The 15,595-nt window shown below is 35.7% G+C and overlaps 1 protein-coding gene across 5 annotated transcripts in view; it reads right to left on the reverse strand.

Annotated features, from left to right (window-relative positions):
- The window catches only part of ARAP2 (ArfGAP with RhoGAP domain, ankyrin repeat and PH domain 2), a 199,575-nt gene that overhangs the window by 72,474 nt on the left and 111,506 nt on the right, over positions 1-15,595 (reverse strand). For all 5 annotated transcript variants that reach the window (XM_060299232.1, XM_030881005.2, XM_060299231.1 and 2 more), the window contains exons 20-22: positions 8,213-8,376; positions 3,739-3,951; positions 401-506 (exon numbers count right to left, since the gene is read on the reverse strand). In XM_060299232.1, the coding sequence (XP_060155215.1) occupies positions 401-506; positions 3,739-3,951; positions 8,213-8,376 (483 nt within the window). The remainder of the gene's footprint in view (positions 1-400; positions 507-3,738; positions 3,952-8,212; positions 8,377-15,595) is intronic.

Raw genomic sequence — 15,595 nt, forward strand, 5'->3', positions numbered from 1 at the left:
ATAAAGAAATAAAGGTTTATTAAGAGTCCACCACGAGAAAATACTGTACTCACAGATTCCTGGTATAGAATTCTGGTCCCTGTACTTCCTTCTCTGACATCCCTCTTAAATGTTTTAAAATTCTTGCTTATGTACTGGATGTATCTGATTTGCTGTGCATGATTATTTCTAATCCATTTAAGAAATTCTCCAGTGCTATTTATTTGAAATGTGTCTTAATTCCACTAAGAGACACTAAAGTGATAGTTCATGGGAATTCCATTTTGAAACTATTCTTAAGATATGGCGAAAGATTCATAGTCACAAATAGAAGGTTAACCACAGTACTTTAAATTTAAGAAATAATGTCTTATTGAGTGCCACATTTGAAATGTCTAGAAAAGTTCATGAATCCACCCACCTATAAAGGTGTTCAATTATAGCTGCCAATGTTGCTCTGTTGACCCCAGGAAGAGTACGTATAAATGCTCCATATTTTTTAATTCTTTCCTTGTCATCTTGGGTATCTAGAGGTTAAACACACACACGTAAAACTTGAGGCCTAACTAATCGTCTGTATTACCAATTTACCTTTTATCAATATTTTAAAACAATATTCACAATTGTTATTTCACTGACACAATCAAGTTTCAATAGGAAAACATTCAAACTTCTATAATTCTGGAAAAGTATTTACAACAACATTCCAGGGCTATACGTCATAGTTCTTATACTTTGTAATTAAAAATGAAGCACTTTCAAAACCCAGGGTTGTATTTTATCTTCAACTTTACAGACTACTGAATGTCAACTAAGAGGAATCTTTTCAATTAATAACAAATTAGAATACAAATTGAAAAGATAAGCCAAAAGTATTTTAACTGTAGCTATGGAAAGATTTCACTATTTGTTATTTGAAAATGACATTTCTGACTTTTTTCCCTTGTGGAATCATAAAAATCTTCCCCAAACTATGAACCATCCCAGAACTATGAACTGTACCTTACCCCACAGATCCATGTAAGGGAGCTTTCACCAGCCCTGGAACCTTCAACTCTTTGGAGAAGGTAAGGGGACAGTGGAAGAAGTCATGTGTAGGCCCTGGAAACGATGATATAGACTGAGAGGAGGATGGACCCTCTGCCTTAGTCACGGAGAGAAGGATGAGAAGGAATTACTCTCCTCCACCCTCCTAACCCCAAGAAGTCAAATACTTACAGCAACTACACAGGACCCTCCAAAGTTCTGGAGTCTAGAAGATGTGCAGTGGTGGTCTGGTCTAACCTACTCCCTCACAGGGGAAATAGGAGACCTCTCTTCAAATAAATAACTTGTGCTGACTCTGTAACTCAGGGGGATTGCACTTATATATCCCCTCTCAATTCCCAACTACCTTTGAAAACAAGACTTTTTCATTTTCTGCTTAGCCCTACACATTCTATTAACAGAAAGCCAGCAGCACTTTATGATTCTTTGAAAGTACACAGTCACTTGTAAAGGGCATTCCGATCCCTGGGGAGGTAAGAGACTCTGTGACACATTTCTGAAGTATGCTCCTATTCAAAACTGCAACTGATAGCTCTTTTGTACTGACTTTGCCTGCACATGAGATCTATGAAAGTAAACATGGTCATATTGACTTAACTGTGCTGGTAGATGACTCTCTAAAAGCAAGAGGGGATGACACCCAAATGACATTCAAAGATGATACTAGAAGTGAATTAAGAATTTTCTGTCATCCCTGGTATAATCCAAACATTTTCCCTTGTGTCATCCAGTTTCTAACTGTAGAGGTAATTGTATTTATTCAACAAAATGCAATTAATACTACTACGCTTATAACAAGCCATGCTATTACAGCATATTTCCACAAATCTTATAAGAATAAAATAGATGATATTTTCAAAATAAAGCTTAAGTAATTGGAAAGGAAAACTGAAGATAGAGTTTAGGTCATATAGGAAACACAATGATCTGTTCAACTAGCCACAGACTTCAGACAGTTTAATAGCGTTCTTAGAAGAAGAGGTCATATATCATATAAATAGGTGCTATGCCACTGTAGGGCATTCTTCGCCTTGGGCTCACAGGACCCAAGAGAGCTCTCCTGTGAGTTCACCCAGAGAGTTCTAGTTTATTCTAGAACAAAGGGCACTTTTCTGACAGGTCAGGGTGAGCTACATTGCATCTAAAAGCAAAGAACTTTTAACACTATTTGACCCAATAGTAGAAGCCTCCAAGTAAATGTTCAAGGATTCACATCCAAATGAAAGGTGAACACACTCCTCTCTGACACATGCTAATACTTCCCAACTACCTCCTGCTGGTAGATTGACAACAATGAAGACATCTCTATCATGAAATTTGACAACTTCAGCAAAAGCATATTTGTCACAGATTTTTGATAAATGATTTTATAATGAAGACAAATTGTAATTCTTTATAGAGATACTATAAATAACTTCATGGTTATAAATTACAATAAAATCTTAAAACAAAAAATGAGGATGGCAGGGTAATTGGGCTTACAAGATATATCATCTAATTCCATATTTTATATTCCAGAAAATTATACAATCAACTTTTCTTGTGATTAGAGTTAAAACTATTGATTTTAGAAGTATCGGGAAGTAACTATAAGACTTCTGAGTTAGGCAGTTAAATTGTGAAAAGCTTTATTTTAATAGCAATACTACTCTCTTCTTGCTGACACAAATAAGGGACATTCCTGGAATAATTTTTCAAACTGTGGATGTTTTATGACATTTCAGAATTAATCCCTTCAAATGTCATAGTTATGTTTTAGATTAAACAAATGCTTTCAATGAAAAAAACTATTTCTCAACAGAGGGACATCATATAGTTAAACTCAAAGGTCATTTTATAAAAAAATTTCTCGAAACAGATTAAATGTACAAGAGAGAAATATATTAGTAACTTATGGTATAATTCAATGATACATTTTAAAAACTGTGGAAAAAATGAAGATTCAAAATTGTCATTTTGAAAGCATTGTAGATATATGGGAAATATTTTTGGTTTATTAATAAAATAAAGATTATATGTAAATCATAGGCATGGGGACAAAGATTATAAAATAATGTGAAAAATGAAAATAGCTCTATTAGAAATCTGGGATTAAAGGCAATGTTTATATTTAAAAATATTTATCATAATCTTTCTATAAAAAGAGTTATTTTGAATTAATTGATGTAAATATAGGTTTTACTAAAATCAATCTGACCCATTAACTTTTCTAGGGTCATTTCTTAAATAAGTTCTCTTACAGTGCAGCAAAGCCTTTTTGCTTCATTAGACAGAATCTAGAAAAAATAAAGAGTAAAAAAAAAAAAATTGTTATGTAACTCTAAAGAGGTAGAATAAATGAAAAAGGAAAGCCAAACAGCCATATGGCAAAACCGTGTAAAACCAATCTTATATTAAAACTTTCATTTTAATCTTATGAGAAAATTAACAGCCTACATGGACTTGACTATAACACTTCCAAAGTTAAGGCAAAGTAAGCACTAAGAAATCTACTGAAAACTAAGTATTACCATAAAACACTGTTTAGCAATTATCACCATAAATTTCTTTTGGGGCAGATATAAACAACTATTGATTGCAAAATTTCTGTTCTGAACCATTATGTATATTGTTCCTTTCAATTAAATATTCAGATTATCAAAGGAGATTTTAAAAATCTATTATCAAATGAGAAGGCAAAGCCTTTATTCTGTTCTATATTATATGTGTTACCTAAGGCAGAGATCCAATATGGATAGAGCTCCTTAGTAAGAAGTGCGTCGTCAATGTCAGAGAGAAAACTCTTCAATATGCCCGTCACATCTTCAAGCTGATGTTTTCCAGCCATCAATTTAAAGCTTCTTGCATCCTTTTTGAAACTCTCCAGGAGTTCACTTACATGTAAAGGATCACCATTCTTTTGATAGATATATTTGCACCCTAAACCTTTGTTAAAAAAAAAAGAAAATGGTTATATGAAAAAAGTCTCAGGTCAAAATCCACTTTGATATCTTAAAAATAGAACAAATTTTTGTGTTGGAACGATGCACAAGACAAAATCATTATCCAAGAGCTGACATAAACATGCGTGAGAAAAAAAGAGCCCCTCCCCCTGCAACTTTAATATTTAAAATGTAAACCTGATGAACAACTATTTCATCCTCAGCTTTTAGTAAGTCTCTGGCCAGCCTTTCCCCTAGTCCTTCATAGCATCTTTTTCAAATGTTCTTTTACCACAAGTACCCTTCGCTTAGTCTCCCAGAATATAAATTTGCCTCCAGTTTCACTGACAAAAGTGAGGCTCTCTGGTATAAATTTCCTCAAGTCTCTGCACTCACATTTGTATATTAATTTTGTCTGTTCCCACCTTCACCTTCTTCTACATGAAGAGTTGGGTCATGTCCTTTTCACAGTTACAGATTCATCAAGCTTCCCATATAAAATAAGAGGAGTAGCAGTGATTAACTGGAGGAAGAGGAGTGATGATGATATACAAACAAAATAAATTTTTTAAATCCTTTTTTGCCCCTCCCCCCCAGGTCTCTTGTCTCTTCCTTCCAAAACTAATCTGAGTTTCCTATATTTATTTTCTCTCATCTCACATCCCTGTTAATCCTTCAACCACATAATCTTGCTTCTGTGCCCAATTCCCACTGTATCAGGACCATCTTCATCAAGAATATCTATTTTCTAGATGCTTTTCAGTTTTTATGTGATAAGAATCCCTGCAGTGTCTGACAATCCAATGAATCCCTGTTAAAATTCTGTTAATCTCAAGGTTTTCATGATGTTATGATCTCATCTTTTTTGCCCCTTCCTCTATGACTACTCTTCTAGTCTTCTATTTATTCTGCTATCTAGTATTTACTGATAATCCCAGCAATCCATCCTCAACTCTCTTCTCTGCTCCCCTACAAAATTCTGTGGATGAACCCATCCATCTTCATCACTTCAACTACTACATGTACATTTCCACTCAGGTTTTAATTCCTAAAATTTCAAATGCACATATGCACTTTAATATATATATACTATATAAATAATACATGCAACACACACTATACTTATACATATGAACAAATTAATTCTCCTGCCCCTTTCACTACTTCACCTCCCAATCCCAGCATGTTCTTTATTTATCTTGTTCCTATACCTCAGAATTTGGCATTGCTTCCTCCCCAGTCCTTTACAAGTCAAAACTTTTCTTTCTCACTTACCACACCAAATAAAATGTCACATATATTTTTCATCATGACTTCTCTCTCAAAAGTGTCCCCTTTTTCCATCCCTTGTGCTATTATTATTTTGTGCACCCAGTTCCTCACTATGTTATCACAACTCCCTGTCCTATTCCCGTGCAGCCCTCCAGTCAGCCTCGAAAATGACAACAGCATGGTCTGAGACACAGGTTGGCTAGTGTTACCAACATGCTTAAAAATATGGATACAGCCCTCCCACTGCTTTGAGGGCAAGTTTGAGGATTTTATTATGATACATAAGACCCTACATGAATTTTCCTAACTAACCCTCCTGCCTCTTGTATTTGTCCACTCTTCTCACACTGAGTTCTGGCCACACTTAACTAGCCCCAAGCTCCCTGAACAGACAACCTCCTTCATGACTCTGCACCTAGGCATACACTGTTTCCTCTTCCAGGAATTCCTATTCCCTCTTTCTCTTAACTAGTTCCCATTTTCTCTTAAGACCTGTGGTAGGTTCCATGCCTCACCCATGAAGCCACCACCTCTACACTGGCTGAAATTCACCCGTAAACCATGGACACCTGTACCAACCCCTGAACCTCTCTGCCATAGAATTTTGTACACTTGAGATGTAATTGCCCACTTGTTTGCCTTTGATCCACAATCTGTAAACTCCTAGAAGGCAAAGATCATGTCTTATTTTCTGTACACAGCAGCTACACAGTTCCTAGAAGAACTCAGTAGGTACTTAGTAAATGACCACAACAGAATAATAAGCAAATTCTACAAAAAAAAAAAAAAAAAAAAAGCCAAGTTTCTGAGACATTATGTTGCTGGTTGAGTGAATCTCTAATAGCTGGTACACAAGGTAACTGAATGTGAATTTGAAGGTAATTTTGTTTACATAAATTAAATATATTCCCCCAAGAACGAACTACTGTAACTCATTAAAAAAATTAAAACTCTAAGAATTATTCTGTGAACTTGGTCAGATTCGGATCTTGACACCATGAGCACAAAAAATTGGACTTAGATTTTAACCTAAAGATTAGGAAATTCAAAATAATTATGACCATAAAGGCTCTGAGCCAACCACTTGCATCCTATAATTATTGGGCATTTTCTAAGTTCATATCAAATCTTCCCTTGTATACATGCTGGTAATATTGGGTCTCCATGTTCTGCTCATTAAAAAAAAAAAAAAAGCTAAAAATACATGAAGACTTTTATTGGCTTTATTACTTTAATATGCAAGTTAATGTACCTTATGCTAGAGCTACAAAGTAGTTATAATGTATGAAATTTAGTTGAAAACAATCTAATGCTTAATGATTTTAAATTCAAATAAACACCACAAAGAAACTTCTGATTTCCCCAGAGAAACATTAAGTTGGATACGCTGAAGCTAGTCAAGTTATTTTAATCATTTGTCAGCTTATGAAGCACTTTATGCCATTATGAAATTAAGATGATTTGAAAATTCCCAATGAGGTTATGCTCTTGCTAAAACAGAATATGTGTGCAATTCATTTACACCTACAAAATGTAAATGCACTAATACTGAATTACTAATAAATGAAGATGATAACCTTCTTCTTCCCCCATTTTCAAATAAACAGATGATGACAGTTGATAAGAAAAATATAAACATACTATCAAGGGAAGGAACTTCATAGAGTAATCCCACATAATGTGATTACATACATATTTACAATAGATATATAATTAAAACACAATAAATCTGAATATTAATGATAATTGTACTTGGATTACATATGAAATAACTAAAATACTTAAAATGGCACTCTCTCTAGGAGAAAATATATTAATATACACATATTCTAAACTTAATTTCCTAAAATTATTTTCCTCGTAGCCTTTGTTATTTTTGACATTTTGTTTCACATCAGCTTATTTAGTTCTCAGACTGGAAGGCATGATTTATGGCTCTGTGTTTCACTCTTTACTCCCACTGTTCAATTTCCAGTATCAAACTTAGCAACTAGCACACAACAGACACTTGATAAATAAGTAAAAAAAAAACCTCATAACACAATGTTTTACTACAGCTCTTTCAATGATAACATTTTCTTTTCAAATTAAAAACCCCAAAGATACTTTTAATATTAGGAGAACAATGAAAGGTTAATATATCAATAGCTTCCAAAATACCAGATAATCGTTTTACTTTTTTGCATGTACAATCTAAATCAATGACACTTATCGACAGGTTAAAAGAAAAAATATTTTTATATTAAAAATATAGTTAAGCAATTTATTTACTCTACCTTTTAGAGTATTAAGGAAATATGTAACAGAAGGAATTTTAAGAATGAACAATAATTTGAAAATAAACATGAATAATAAAGGCATACTTTAGTTAATTTTAGGCATAGCTAAAATACTACCATAGCATATTAAATTAAAATGAAGCTGCACATGTGGGTATAAATCAAGTTGGTTTTAACCTGCAAACTATTCATAAAAATATTTGTTACAATTAAGTCAAACTATCACAGTTAATGACCATGATTCTTAATATAAACATGTGACCAATAGCACGTTGAGTGGAATAAATACACATACACTTTGTATGCAGGCCAACAAAAAGTAAATTCTTTTACACATTGTCCCATAGTTTACCACTTCTAAAAACACACTAAGGTGCCTCTGCGTTCCCCTAGATTTACTGTAAGTTATAACCTCTGAAAAGTACAATCTTAATCAATTTTTAATATACATTTTATAATATAGATTCTTCTACTATGTCATTTAAAATTTTTATGCATGTAAAGGAAGAAGGAAATGGTAAAGGCACATGATATAATTTAAATGAGCTTTATTGTGAGAAAGAATGGCATTTAGGCTGAAGAGTGACGACACTTTTCTTTTTCACTGATGTACTTACAAAGGGCTCTAATTCAGTCCAATGGAGGTACCACTTAAAAACTGTAAATATGCTACTATGAGTTCTGTGGGTTGAATAAAAACTTTGTGATACTTACCATACTGTGTAACAAATGCTATACAGCTGTTCACGATAATGGGAACGTCATTTTTGCTGAGCTGCTGATCTTGTAATGCATTCCCATCTGTACCTGCTGCTTTTGCAATTGCAGTATGCCAGACTGTGAAATCCAACTTGGTATGCCCATGGATGTATAATGTTCTGTAAGGTTTCAAAAATATTTCAAATTATAATTTTGCCTTTTTAAAAATTCTTAACTTCTACACAGATTATCCTTAGATCCATATAAATGGGATCTTGTCTCATCCATCAGAAGAAAACCCCTCTGGGGACGTCCCTGGTGGTCCAGTGGTTAAAAATCCGTCTTGCAACGTGGGGGAAGCTGCTTTGATCCCTGGTCAGGGAACTAGGACCCCACATGCCGTGGGGCAACTAAGCCTGCGCACCGCAACTACTGAGCCCACACACCACAACTAGAGAGCCCACGCGCCGCAGTGAAAGATCCCACGTGCCGCAACTAAGACCCAACACAGCCAAAGATAAATAAATAATAATAAATAAATATATTTTAAAAAAGAGGAAGAAAACCCCTCTACCACCAGCTTCCACTCACTCAATCCCTCTTTGCATGTACAGTCACGTCTCTCTCTATATAGAGTCCAGGAAGTTCCCTGAACTTGTGGTCTCGCCTCCTTGCCTCCTTTCATTTCCCCTTTCATTCTGTTTCTGAATAACTGAACAGAAACCCTTGTAGCAAGCATCACCTGTGACTTCTCATGGATATTTGGGGTATATTTTTCAAGATTTTAGAACTGTTTGATGACTTCATTCCTTTAAAAAAAAAGAGAGGAAAAAAAAATACCACCCAATTCGGCTCTTGTAGCACAATTCTTCCTGGCTTTTCCTTCTATCTTTCTGGTGCCTCAATTTCTTTCCCAAGCTCACCTCCTGTTTCTGAAAATGAAGTTGTAACCTCAGTGCACTCACATGAACTCCAAGGACTTTCCAGAGACATGTCATTCAGGCCAGTGGTCTCATCCCCCGTATATAAGCTGGTAACTCCCAAATCCCTATCTCCAGGCAATAACTGTCTCACAAATCAGATCTCTATGTGATTGAAAAGCAAGAGCATAAAGCAGCTAAGAGAGTGGGAAATCCAATCAATTCCCAAACTCAGGTTTTAGCTCTGCACTCCCTTTATGACTTTGGACAAGTTATCAATCTTCTTTGGTTCTCAGTTTCATCACTGGCAAACTTAGAATAATAATAAACGTAATATTAGTAAATAATAAAATATAATACTAATTAATGTTGATTTTTGGACATCTTCACCTTAAGGTGCCACAAGCATCTCAAATCTTTATCCCTCCTCATACCCAACCAGTACTACTTTCTCCACTTATCCCACCAGAAATTTAGGATTCATTAACTGTATATTGGTCCACCCCCACTCCCACCCCATCACTGCCACATGAATTCAGTCACAAAATTCTGTTCATTCCAGTTCCCTGACATATATGCTCTGCCTCCTCTTTATTTGAACATCACTTTCTTTCAGGTCTTTGTACTGCTCCTTGAAATCACTAAAACCCCTCCAAACAAAATTCATTTCCCAATTCTCCACCTCTCCAGTCCCTGCTCCCCAAGACTGCCAGAATGATCTTTCTAAAATACGAAGCTAATGACATCACTTCCTAATCACTGTCCTTCCACAGCAGCTCTGGAGTTTTCAAGATTAAAAGGCCCTCATGATCTGGCCCGTATTTTCCCCTCCAATTCTGCCATTCCAGGAAGGAAGGAAGGAAGGGAGGGAGGGAGAGAGGAAGGGAAGGAAGGGAAGAAAGGGAGGGAAGGGAGGGGAGAGAGGGAGGGAGGGAGGGGAGGGAGGGAGGGAGGGAGGAAAGAAGGAAAGAAGGAAGGAAGGAAGGAAGGAAGGAAGGAAGGAAGGAAGGAAGGAAGGAAGGAAGGAAGAATTAACATGTTCCTGTCTTCATAATAAATACTTCCAGCTCTTTGGCTGGTTACTCCAGCTCCTCCCCCATCGGTGTATTCCAGGTAACCCTCCCTGACACTCCATCCCCATCTCTCTCCATCCAATGCTTATTGTGTACCAGGCGTCCCTTCTTAATCCTGAACATCCACTCTACCCGCCATCATATTGCCTGCTCTATCTGTGTGAATGTTTTAGCCGCTACACCCCAAACTTTGTACAAGCAAACAAAGAAAGCATTTCAGCATCAATAGCCTTTAGCATAGGACGAGGTATTTAGTGGGTAAATAAGTTTTAATGTTCTAACACTAGATATAAAATTTGACTTGAAACACAAAGTAATCGTTGATGTATTTAAGTATAAAACTATTTAATTTTCATTTCAGACTATGAGACAGCTACTTTGGATTCAACCCAAAGAGAAAGGAATGAGCTGCTTGAACTCTGGATTGTTTTGGTTTCTTTCTTTTTTTTTTTGGTGGGGGGTGGGTAATGTTTCACATTCCTGATAATTCACTGGCCCTAATTTAAAAAGAAAACAAAAGTACTCCTTTCTGTCCTTCGGTTTCTTTTCTTGAAATGCTCCTCTAAGAAGATAAAGCTACTGGCACCCCACTCCACTCACTTCTAACATCTTCTGAACTTGCTGTAACTTCTTCTTCAGTGACACTGGTGCCCGTAATCTTCATCTCTTTTCTCCTGGCATCTCTATCTATTGTTTTTATTTTCCACACCACCACAACAGCCTTGACTTCCGGGTCTTATAATTTTCTTTTTGAAGAATTCTGATACTTGCTCTAATACTCCTGACATACCTTAGCCTTACATCATCTTTAGCTCAAAAACATTCTACTGCTGGGCATATTTGTCTAAATGAAACTATATAACCTGGGTAACTTCCTTGAGGAATATCAAGCCCCTACATTATGTAGACTTAATCAAAATTACCTCTTGCTAAATTAAGGAGTTTAGGTAAAGAGAAAATTTTAACTCTTTTTGAGTCTTGGTTTTTTTATCTGATAATTAAGCTCTGAATATGAGACAAAAATCTTTGAAAAGGTGTGCTTATAAACAAACGACAATGAGTATTTGAGCAAGCAGTAAAAGAAATCCAAAAGGCAATGGCCCTCCTATGATAGCAGTATAATTCTGCCGTTAACTGTAAATGTTTCCAACTTCAAATATTCTTTCTAACCTGAAAAAATCCTGTGATGACAAGTTTAGCTGTCTGCTTGTGAGCTAGTGAAGGGTAGAATGAGTAATGACAAGTTAACTCTTGAGTCCACTTGTCAAAGGCTGAATCCTAAAATACATCATCGTGTGCAGTAGATGTTTGACATTTAATAGCATCACTTCAACAGCTTTCCTCTCTGATGTTATCTAAACTCTGTGCACATTGAATAAAGCATCAAAAGATATTTTTAACACAAATGCTGGCCAACTTTGTGATTTCAAGTGTTATCGAACAACAATTTTACATTTCTGGATAACGATTCCAAAGAAATAGGAACTTATATCTTGAAAATCTGGAAGTTCTTTTAAAGAACTCTAATTATAGAAAAATAAATTTTCCTGTCCATTCCCCAAACCTAAATTTTAAATGGTACTTCAAAGCCAGATAAAAAAAAATCCCTATATCCAATAATGAGTTAAGACAGTTCAATAAGACCTAGAAACCAAGTCCCAAGACTAATAAAAACAACTTTCTCAAAACTGTAATATAATAACCACAAAGTAGAGACTATCATATTTGAGCTTGGTCTACTGACAAGAACCAGAACAAATGATAGGATCTATAAATACGGCTGTATGAAAAATAAATTCACCTTTATAAAGAACATTTTAAACACAACTAAAAAACAAAAATAACATATTCCAAAAACATGACTAAAGAAGATAATATCCTAGGCATTTATACAGAAATCAAAAACTGAGTCTTGTAGTATAAGTCAGCATGTTTGACCAAAAAATACTTATTTTGCTTTCATTTCTGGAAGATCTTTTTGCTGGATAGAGTATTTTAGGCTAATAGCTGCTGGTTTGGTTATTTTGTTTCCCCCCTGCCCCCAACACATTAAAGGATATCATTATACTATCTCCTGGCTTGCACTGCTTCTGACAAGACATTCTCATCTTTGTCCCCTATTTTTAATGTGTCTTTTTTCCTCTGGTACTTTTTAATTTTTTTTGTCTTCACACTGGTTTTCAGGAAATTGATTATGATATGTTTTAATGTGGTTTGCCTTTATCATGCATGAGGTATGTTGATCTTAGTACATCTGTGGGTTTACAGTTTTTATCAAATTTGAAAAAAGTCTGGCCATGTTTCTTCAAATATATACATATATATTTACTCCATCCTTCTCTTATTTTGGGATTCTAATTATACTTACATAAGAATGATATTGTCTCACAGGTCACTAAGGCTCTGCTAATTTTATTCAGTCTTCTCCCTCTGTGCTTAAGTTTTGATAATTTCTATTGTCATGCCTTCAAATTTGAGTTTTTTTTTTTAATGTAGAGTCTGTTCTTGCATTTAGCTGATCTAGTGAGATTTTTCTTTTCAGATAGTGTATTCTTAGAAGCTTTAGAAGTTCCATCTGGTTCCTTCTTTAGATCCATTTTTCTATGTTTATGTTTTCCTTTACATCTTTTTTTCTCTGTGTAAATAATTGTCTTTTTATTTATTTATTTTTTACTGGAGTATAATTGCTTTACAATGTTGTGTTAGTTTCTGCAGTACAGTGAACTGAATCAGCTATAAGTATACACATATTCCCTCCCTCTTAGATCTCCCTCCCCCGCCCAATCCCACCCATCTAGGTCTTCACAGAGCACCGAGCTGAGCTCCCTATGCTATACAGCAGGTTCCCACTAGCTATCTATTTTACACATGGTAGTGTATTTATGTCAAACCTAATCTCCCAATTCATCCCACCTTCCCTTTCCCCCACTGTGTCCACACGTCCATTCTCTCTGTGTCTATTCCTGCCCTGCAAATAGGTTCATCTGTACCATTTTTCTAGATTCCACATATATGCGTTAATATACGATATTTGTTTTTCCCTTTCTGATTTACTTCACTCTGTATGACAGACTCTAGGTCCATCCACATCTCTACAAATGACCTAATTTCTTTTTATGGCTGAGTAATATTCCATTATACATATGTACCACATCTTCTTTATTCATTCATCTGTCGATGGACATTTAGGTTGTTTCCATGTCCTGATTATTGTAAATAGTGCTGCAATGAACATTGGGGTACATGTGTCTTTTTGAATTATGGTTTTCTCAGAGTACCTGCCCAGTAATGGGATTGCTGGGTCATATGGTAGTTCTGTTTTTAGTTTTTTAAGGAACCTCCATACTGTTCTCCATAGTGGCTGTATCAATTTACATTCCCGCCAACAGTGCAAGAGGTTTCCCTTTTCTCTGAACTCTCTCCAGCATTTATTGTTTGTATATTTTCTGATGATGGCCATTCTGACCACTGTGAGGTGATACCTCATTGTAGTTTTGATTTGCATTTCTCTAATAATTGGTGCTGTTGAGCATCTTTTCATGTGCCTCTTGGCCATCTGTATATCTTCTTTGCTGAAATGTCTAGTTAGGTCTTCCGCCCATTTTTTGATTGGGTTGTTTGTTTTTTTGATATTGAGTTGCATGAGCTGTTTGTACATTTGGGAGATTAATCCTTTGTCCATTGGTTCGTTTGCAAATACTTTCTCCCATTCTGTGAGTTGTCTTTTTTATGGTTTCCTTTGTCATGCAAAAGATTTTAAGTTTAATTAGGTCCAACTTGCTTATTTTTGTTTTTATTTTCATTACTGTAGGAGGTGGATCATAAAAGATCTTGCTGGGATTTATGTCAAAGGGTGCTATCTTTTACAATATTTATAATATTTTAAAATTACTGTCTATATTCTTTGCTAATTCCATTATCTTTCTCATTTCTGGGTCTGTTCTTATCAACTGATTTGCAGCTTTTTCACTTTGCTAGTAACTTTTACTGTATGCTAGACATCATTCAGTGCCAGGATTGTTTCTTCCTTTAAAGGGTGTTGATGTTTGTTTTGGGATCTTTTGCCTATTTGACCCCAGGTAACTAAATGACTTGTGAAGAGGTCTGTTTTTAAGCTTAGTAAGGTAAAAATGGAGCAGCCTTTACCTAAAGGCTGGCTTAGCCTTAATACTCTGGAATTAACTTTCTGGAGTCTTTACAAATGCTCTGTGTTAATGAAGTCTGTCTAACTTGGCTAGATAAAATTTGAACCCACTCCAGCAGTGTCTAAACTCTGGGAATTGTTCAACTCATAGCACACCCTGGGAGTATTTCTACCTGGAGTTTCGACCTGCAAATATGCAGGTTCGTATTGAGCTGAAGATGGAAGGGAACTCCTTTGAAGATTTCTGAAGCTCTTGCTCTGCGCATCTCCCCCTCTGCTCTGTACTCTATCTTGCAATGTTTAGCTACCACAGATTCCCCTATCTCTATAGGGGAAATCAATACAGCAAAACCTCTTCAATATAGCAAAACCACCACCTTCTGCTTGGGTTTCTCCATTCCCTGTGCCAGGGACTGATAAGAAGCCAAGGTGATCTTAACCCTTATGTCACTTGTTTCCCTTCTCTCCATGATCACAATCCTGGGATACCTCTTGTCCTAAAGTCTGAAAATAGTTCATCTCATATGTTTTGTCCAGTTTTCTAGTTGTTTAAAGTGAGAGGGCATGTTCCATACCAGTTATTTCTTCATGGACAGAGATGGGAGTCCAGAACATTTCATTCAGTCATTGCATCCATAAATCACCCTCATCTTAGTTTATAGAGAAACAGTATTTTTTTCCCCATACCTTCAGATAAGAAACGGCTGCACAGTGATGGAATTTTAGCCAGAAAGAGGCAAACAATTATTAAGACAATCTGCAGAGGCACAGACTGTATCACAAGAATAATGAAGAATGAAATATTAGCTTAACTAGCTTGTTTCCTCCGAAGCCAACAGTTTAGTAAAAAGTGTCAAGGCACACTATTCCTTGAGAAAGACAAAGCCTCCAAGCTTTCAATTTCATCTCTATATAGTATTAGGCAATCACCTATAGGAATGTGAGAAACAGCCCTGTTTCAAGTCTGCTTAAAAAAAAAAAAGCCATCTTTACCCTTGTAAAGAGCCTGCAATCCTTTCCAGAACAAGGCAAGTTATTAATTACATTTAATTGATAATACTAATATGGTATCGACCTATCTCTCCAGGCCCACTCTCTCATGCTTCCTCCTTAAGAACTGAAGGTTAAGGCTGAGCTGGACTGAAGTTGTACCCTAGCCCATCCTATTTCTCTGAAACTATCGTTTCCACCTCTTTGAAGATCTTAGTGTCTCAACCCCTCATTTTTCTCCTACTCTAATCCACTTAAATATACTTTTTCT

This window comes from Globicephala melas, chromosome 5 (assembly GCF_963455315.2).
Source record: "Globicephala melas chromosome 5, mGloMel1.2, whole genome shotgun sequence".
Lineage (NCBI taxonomy): Eukaryota > Metazoa > Chordata > Mammalia > Artiodactyla > Delphinidae > Globicephala > Globicephala melas.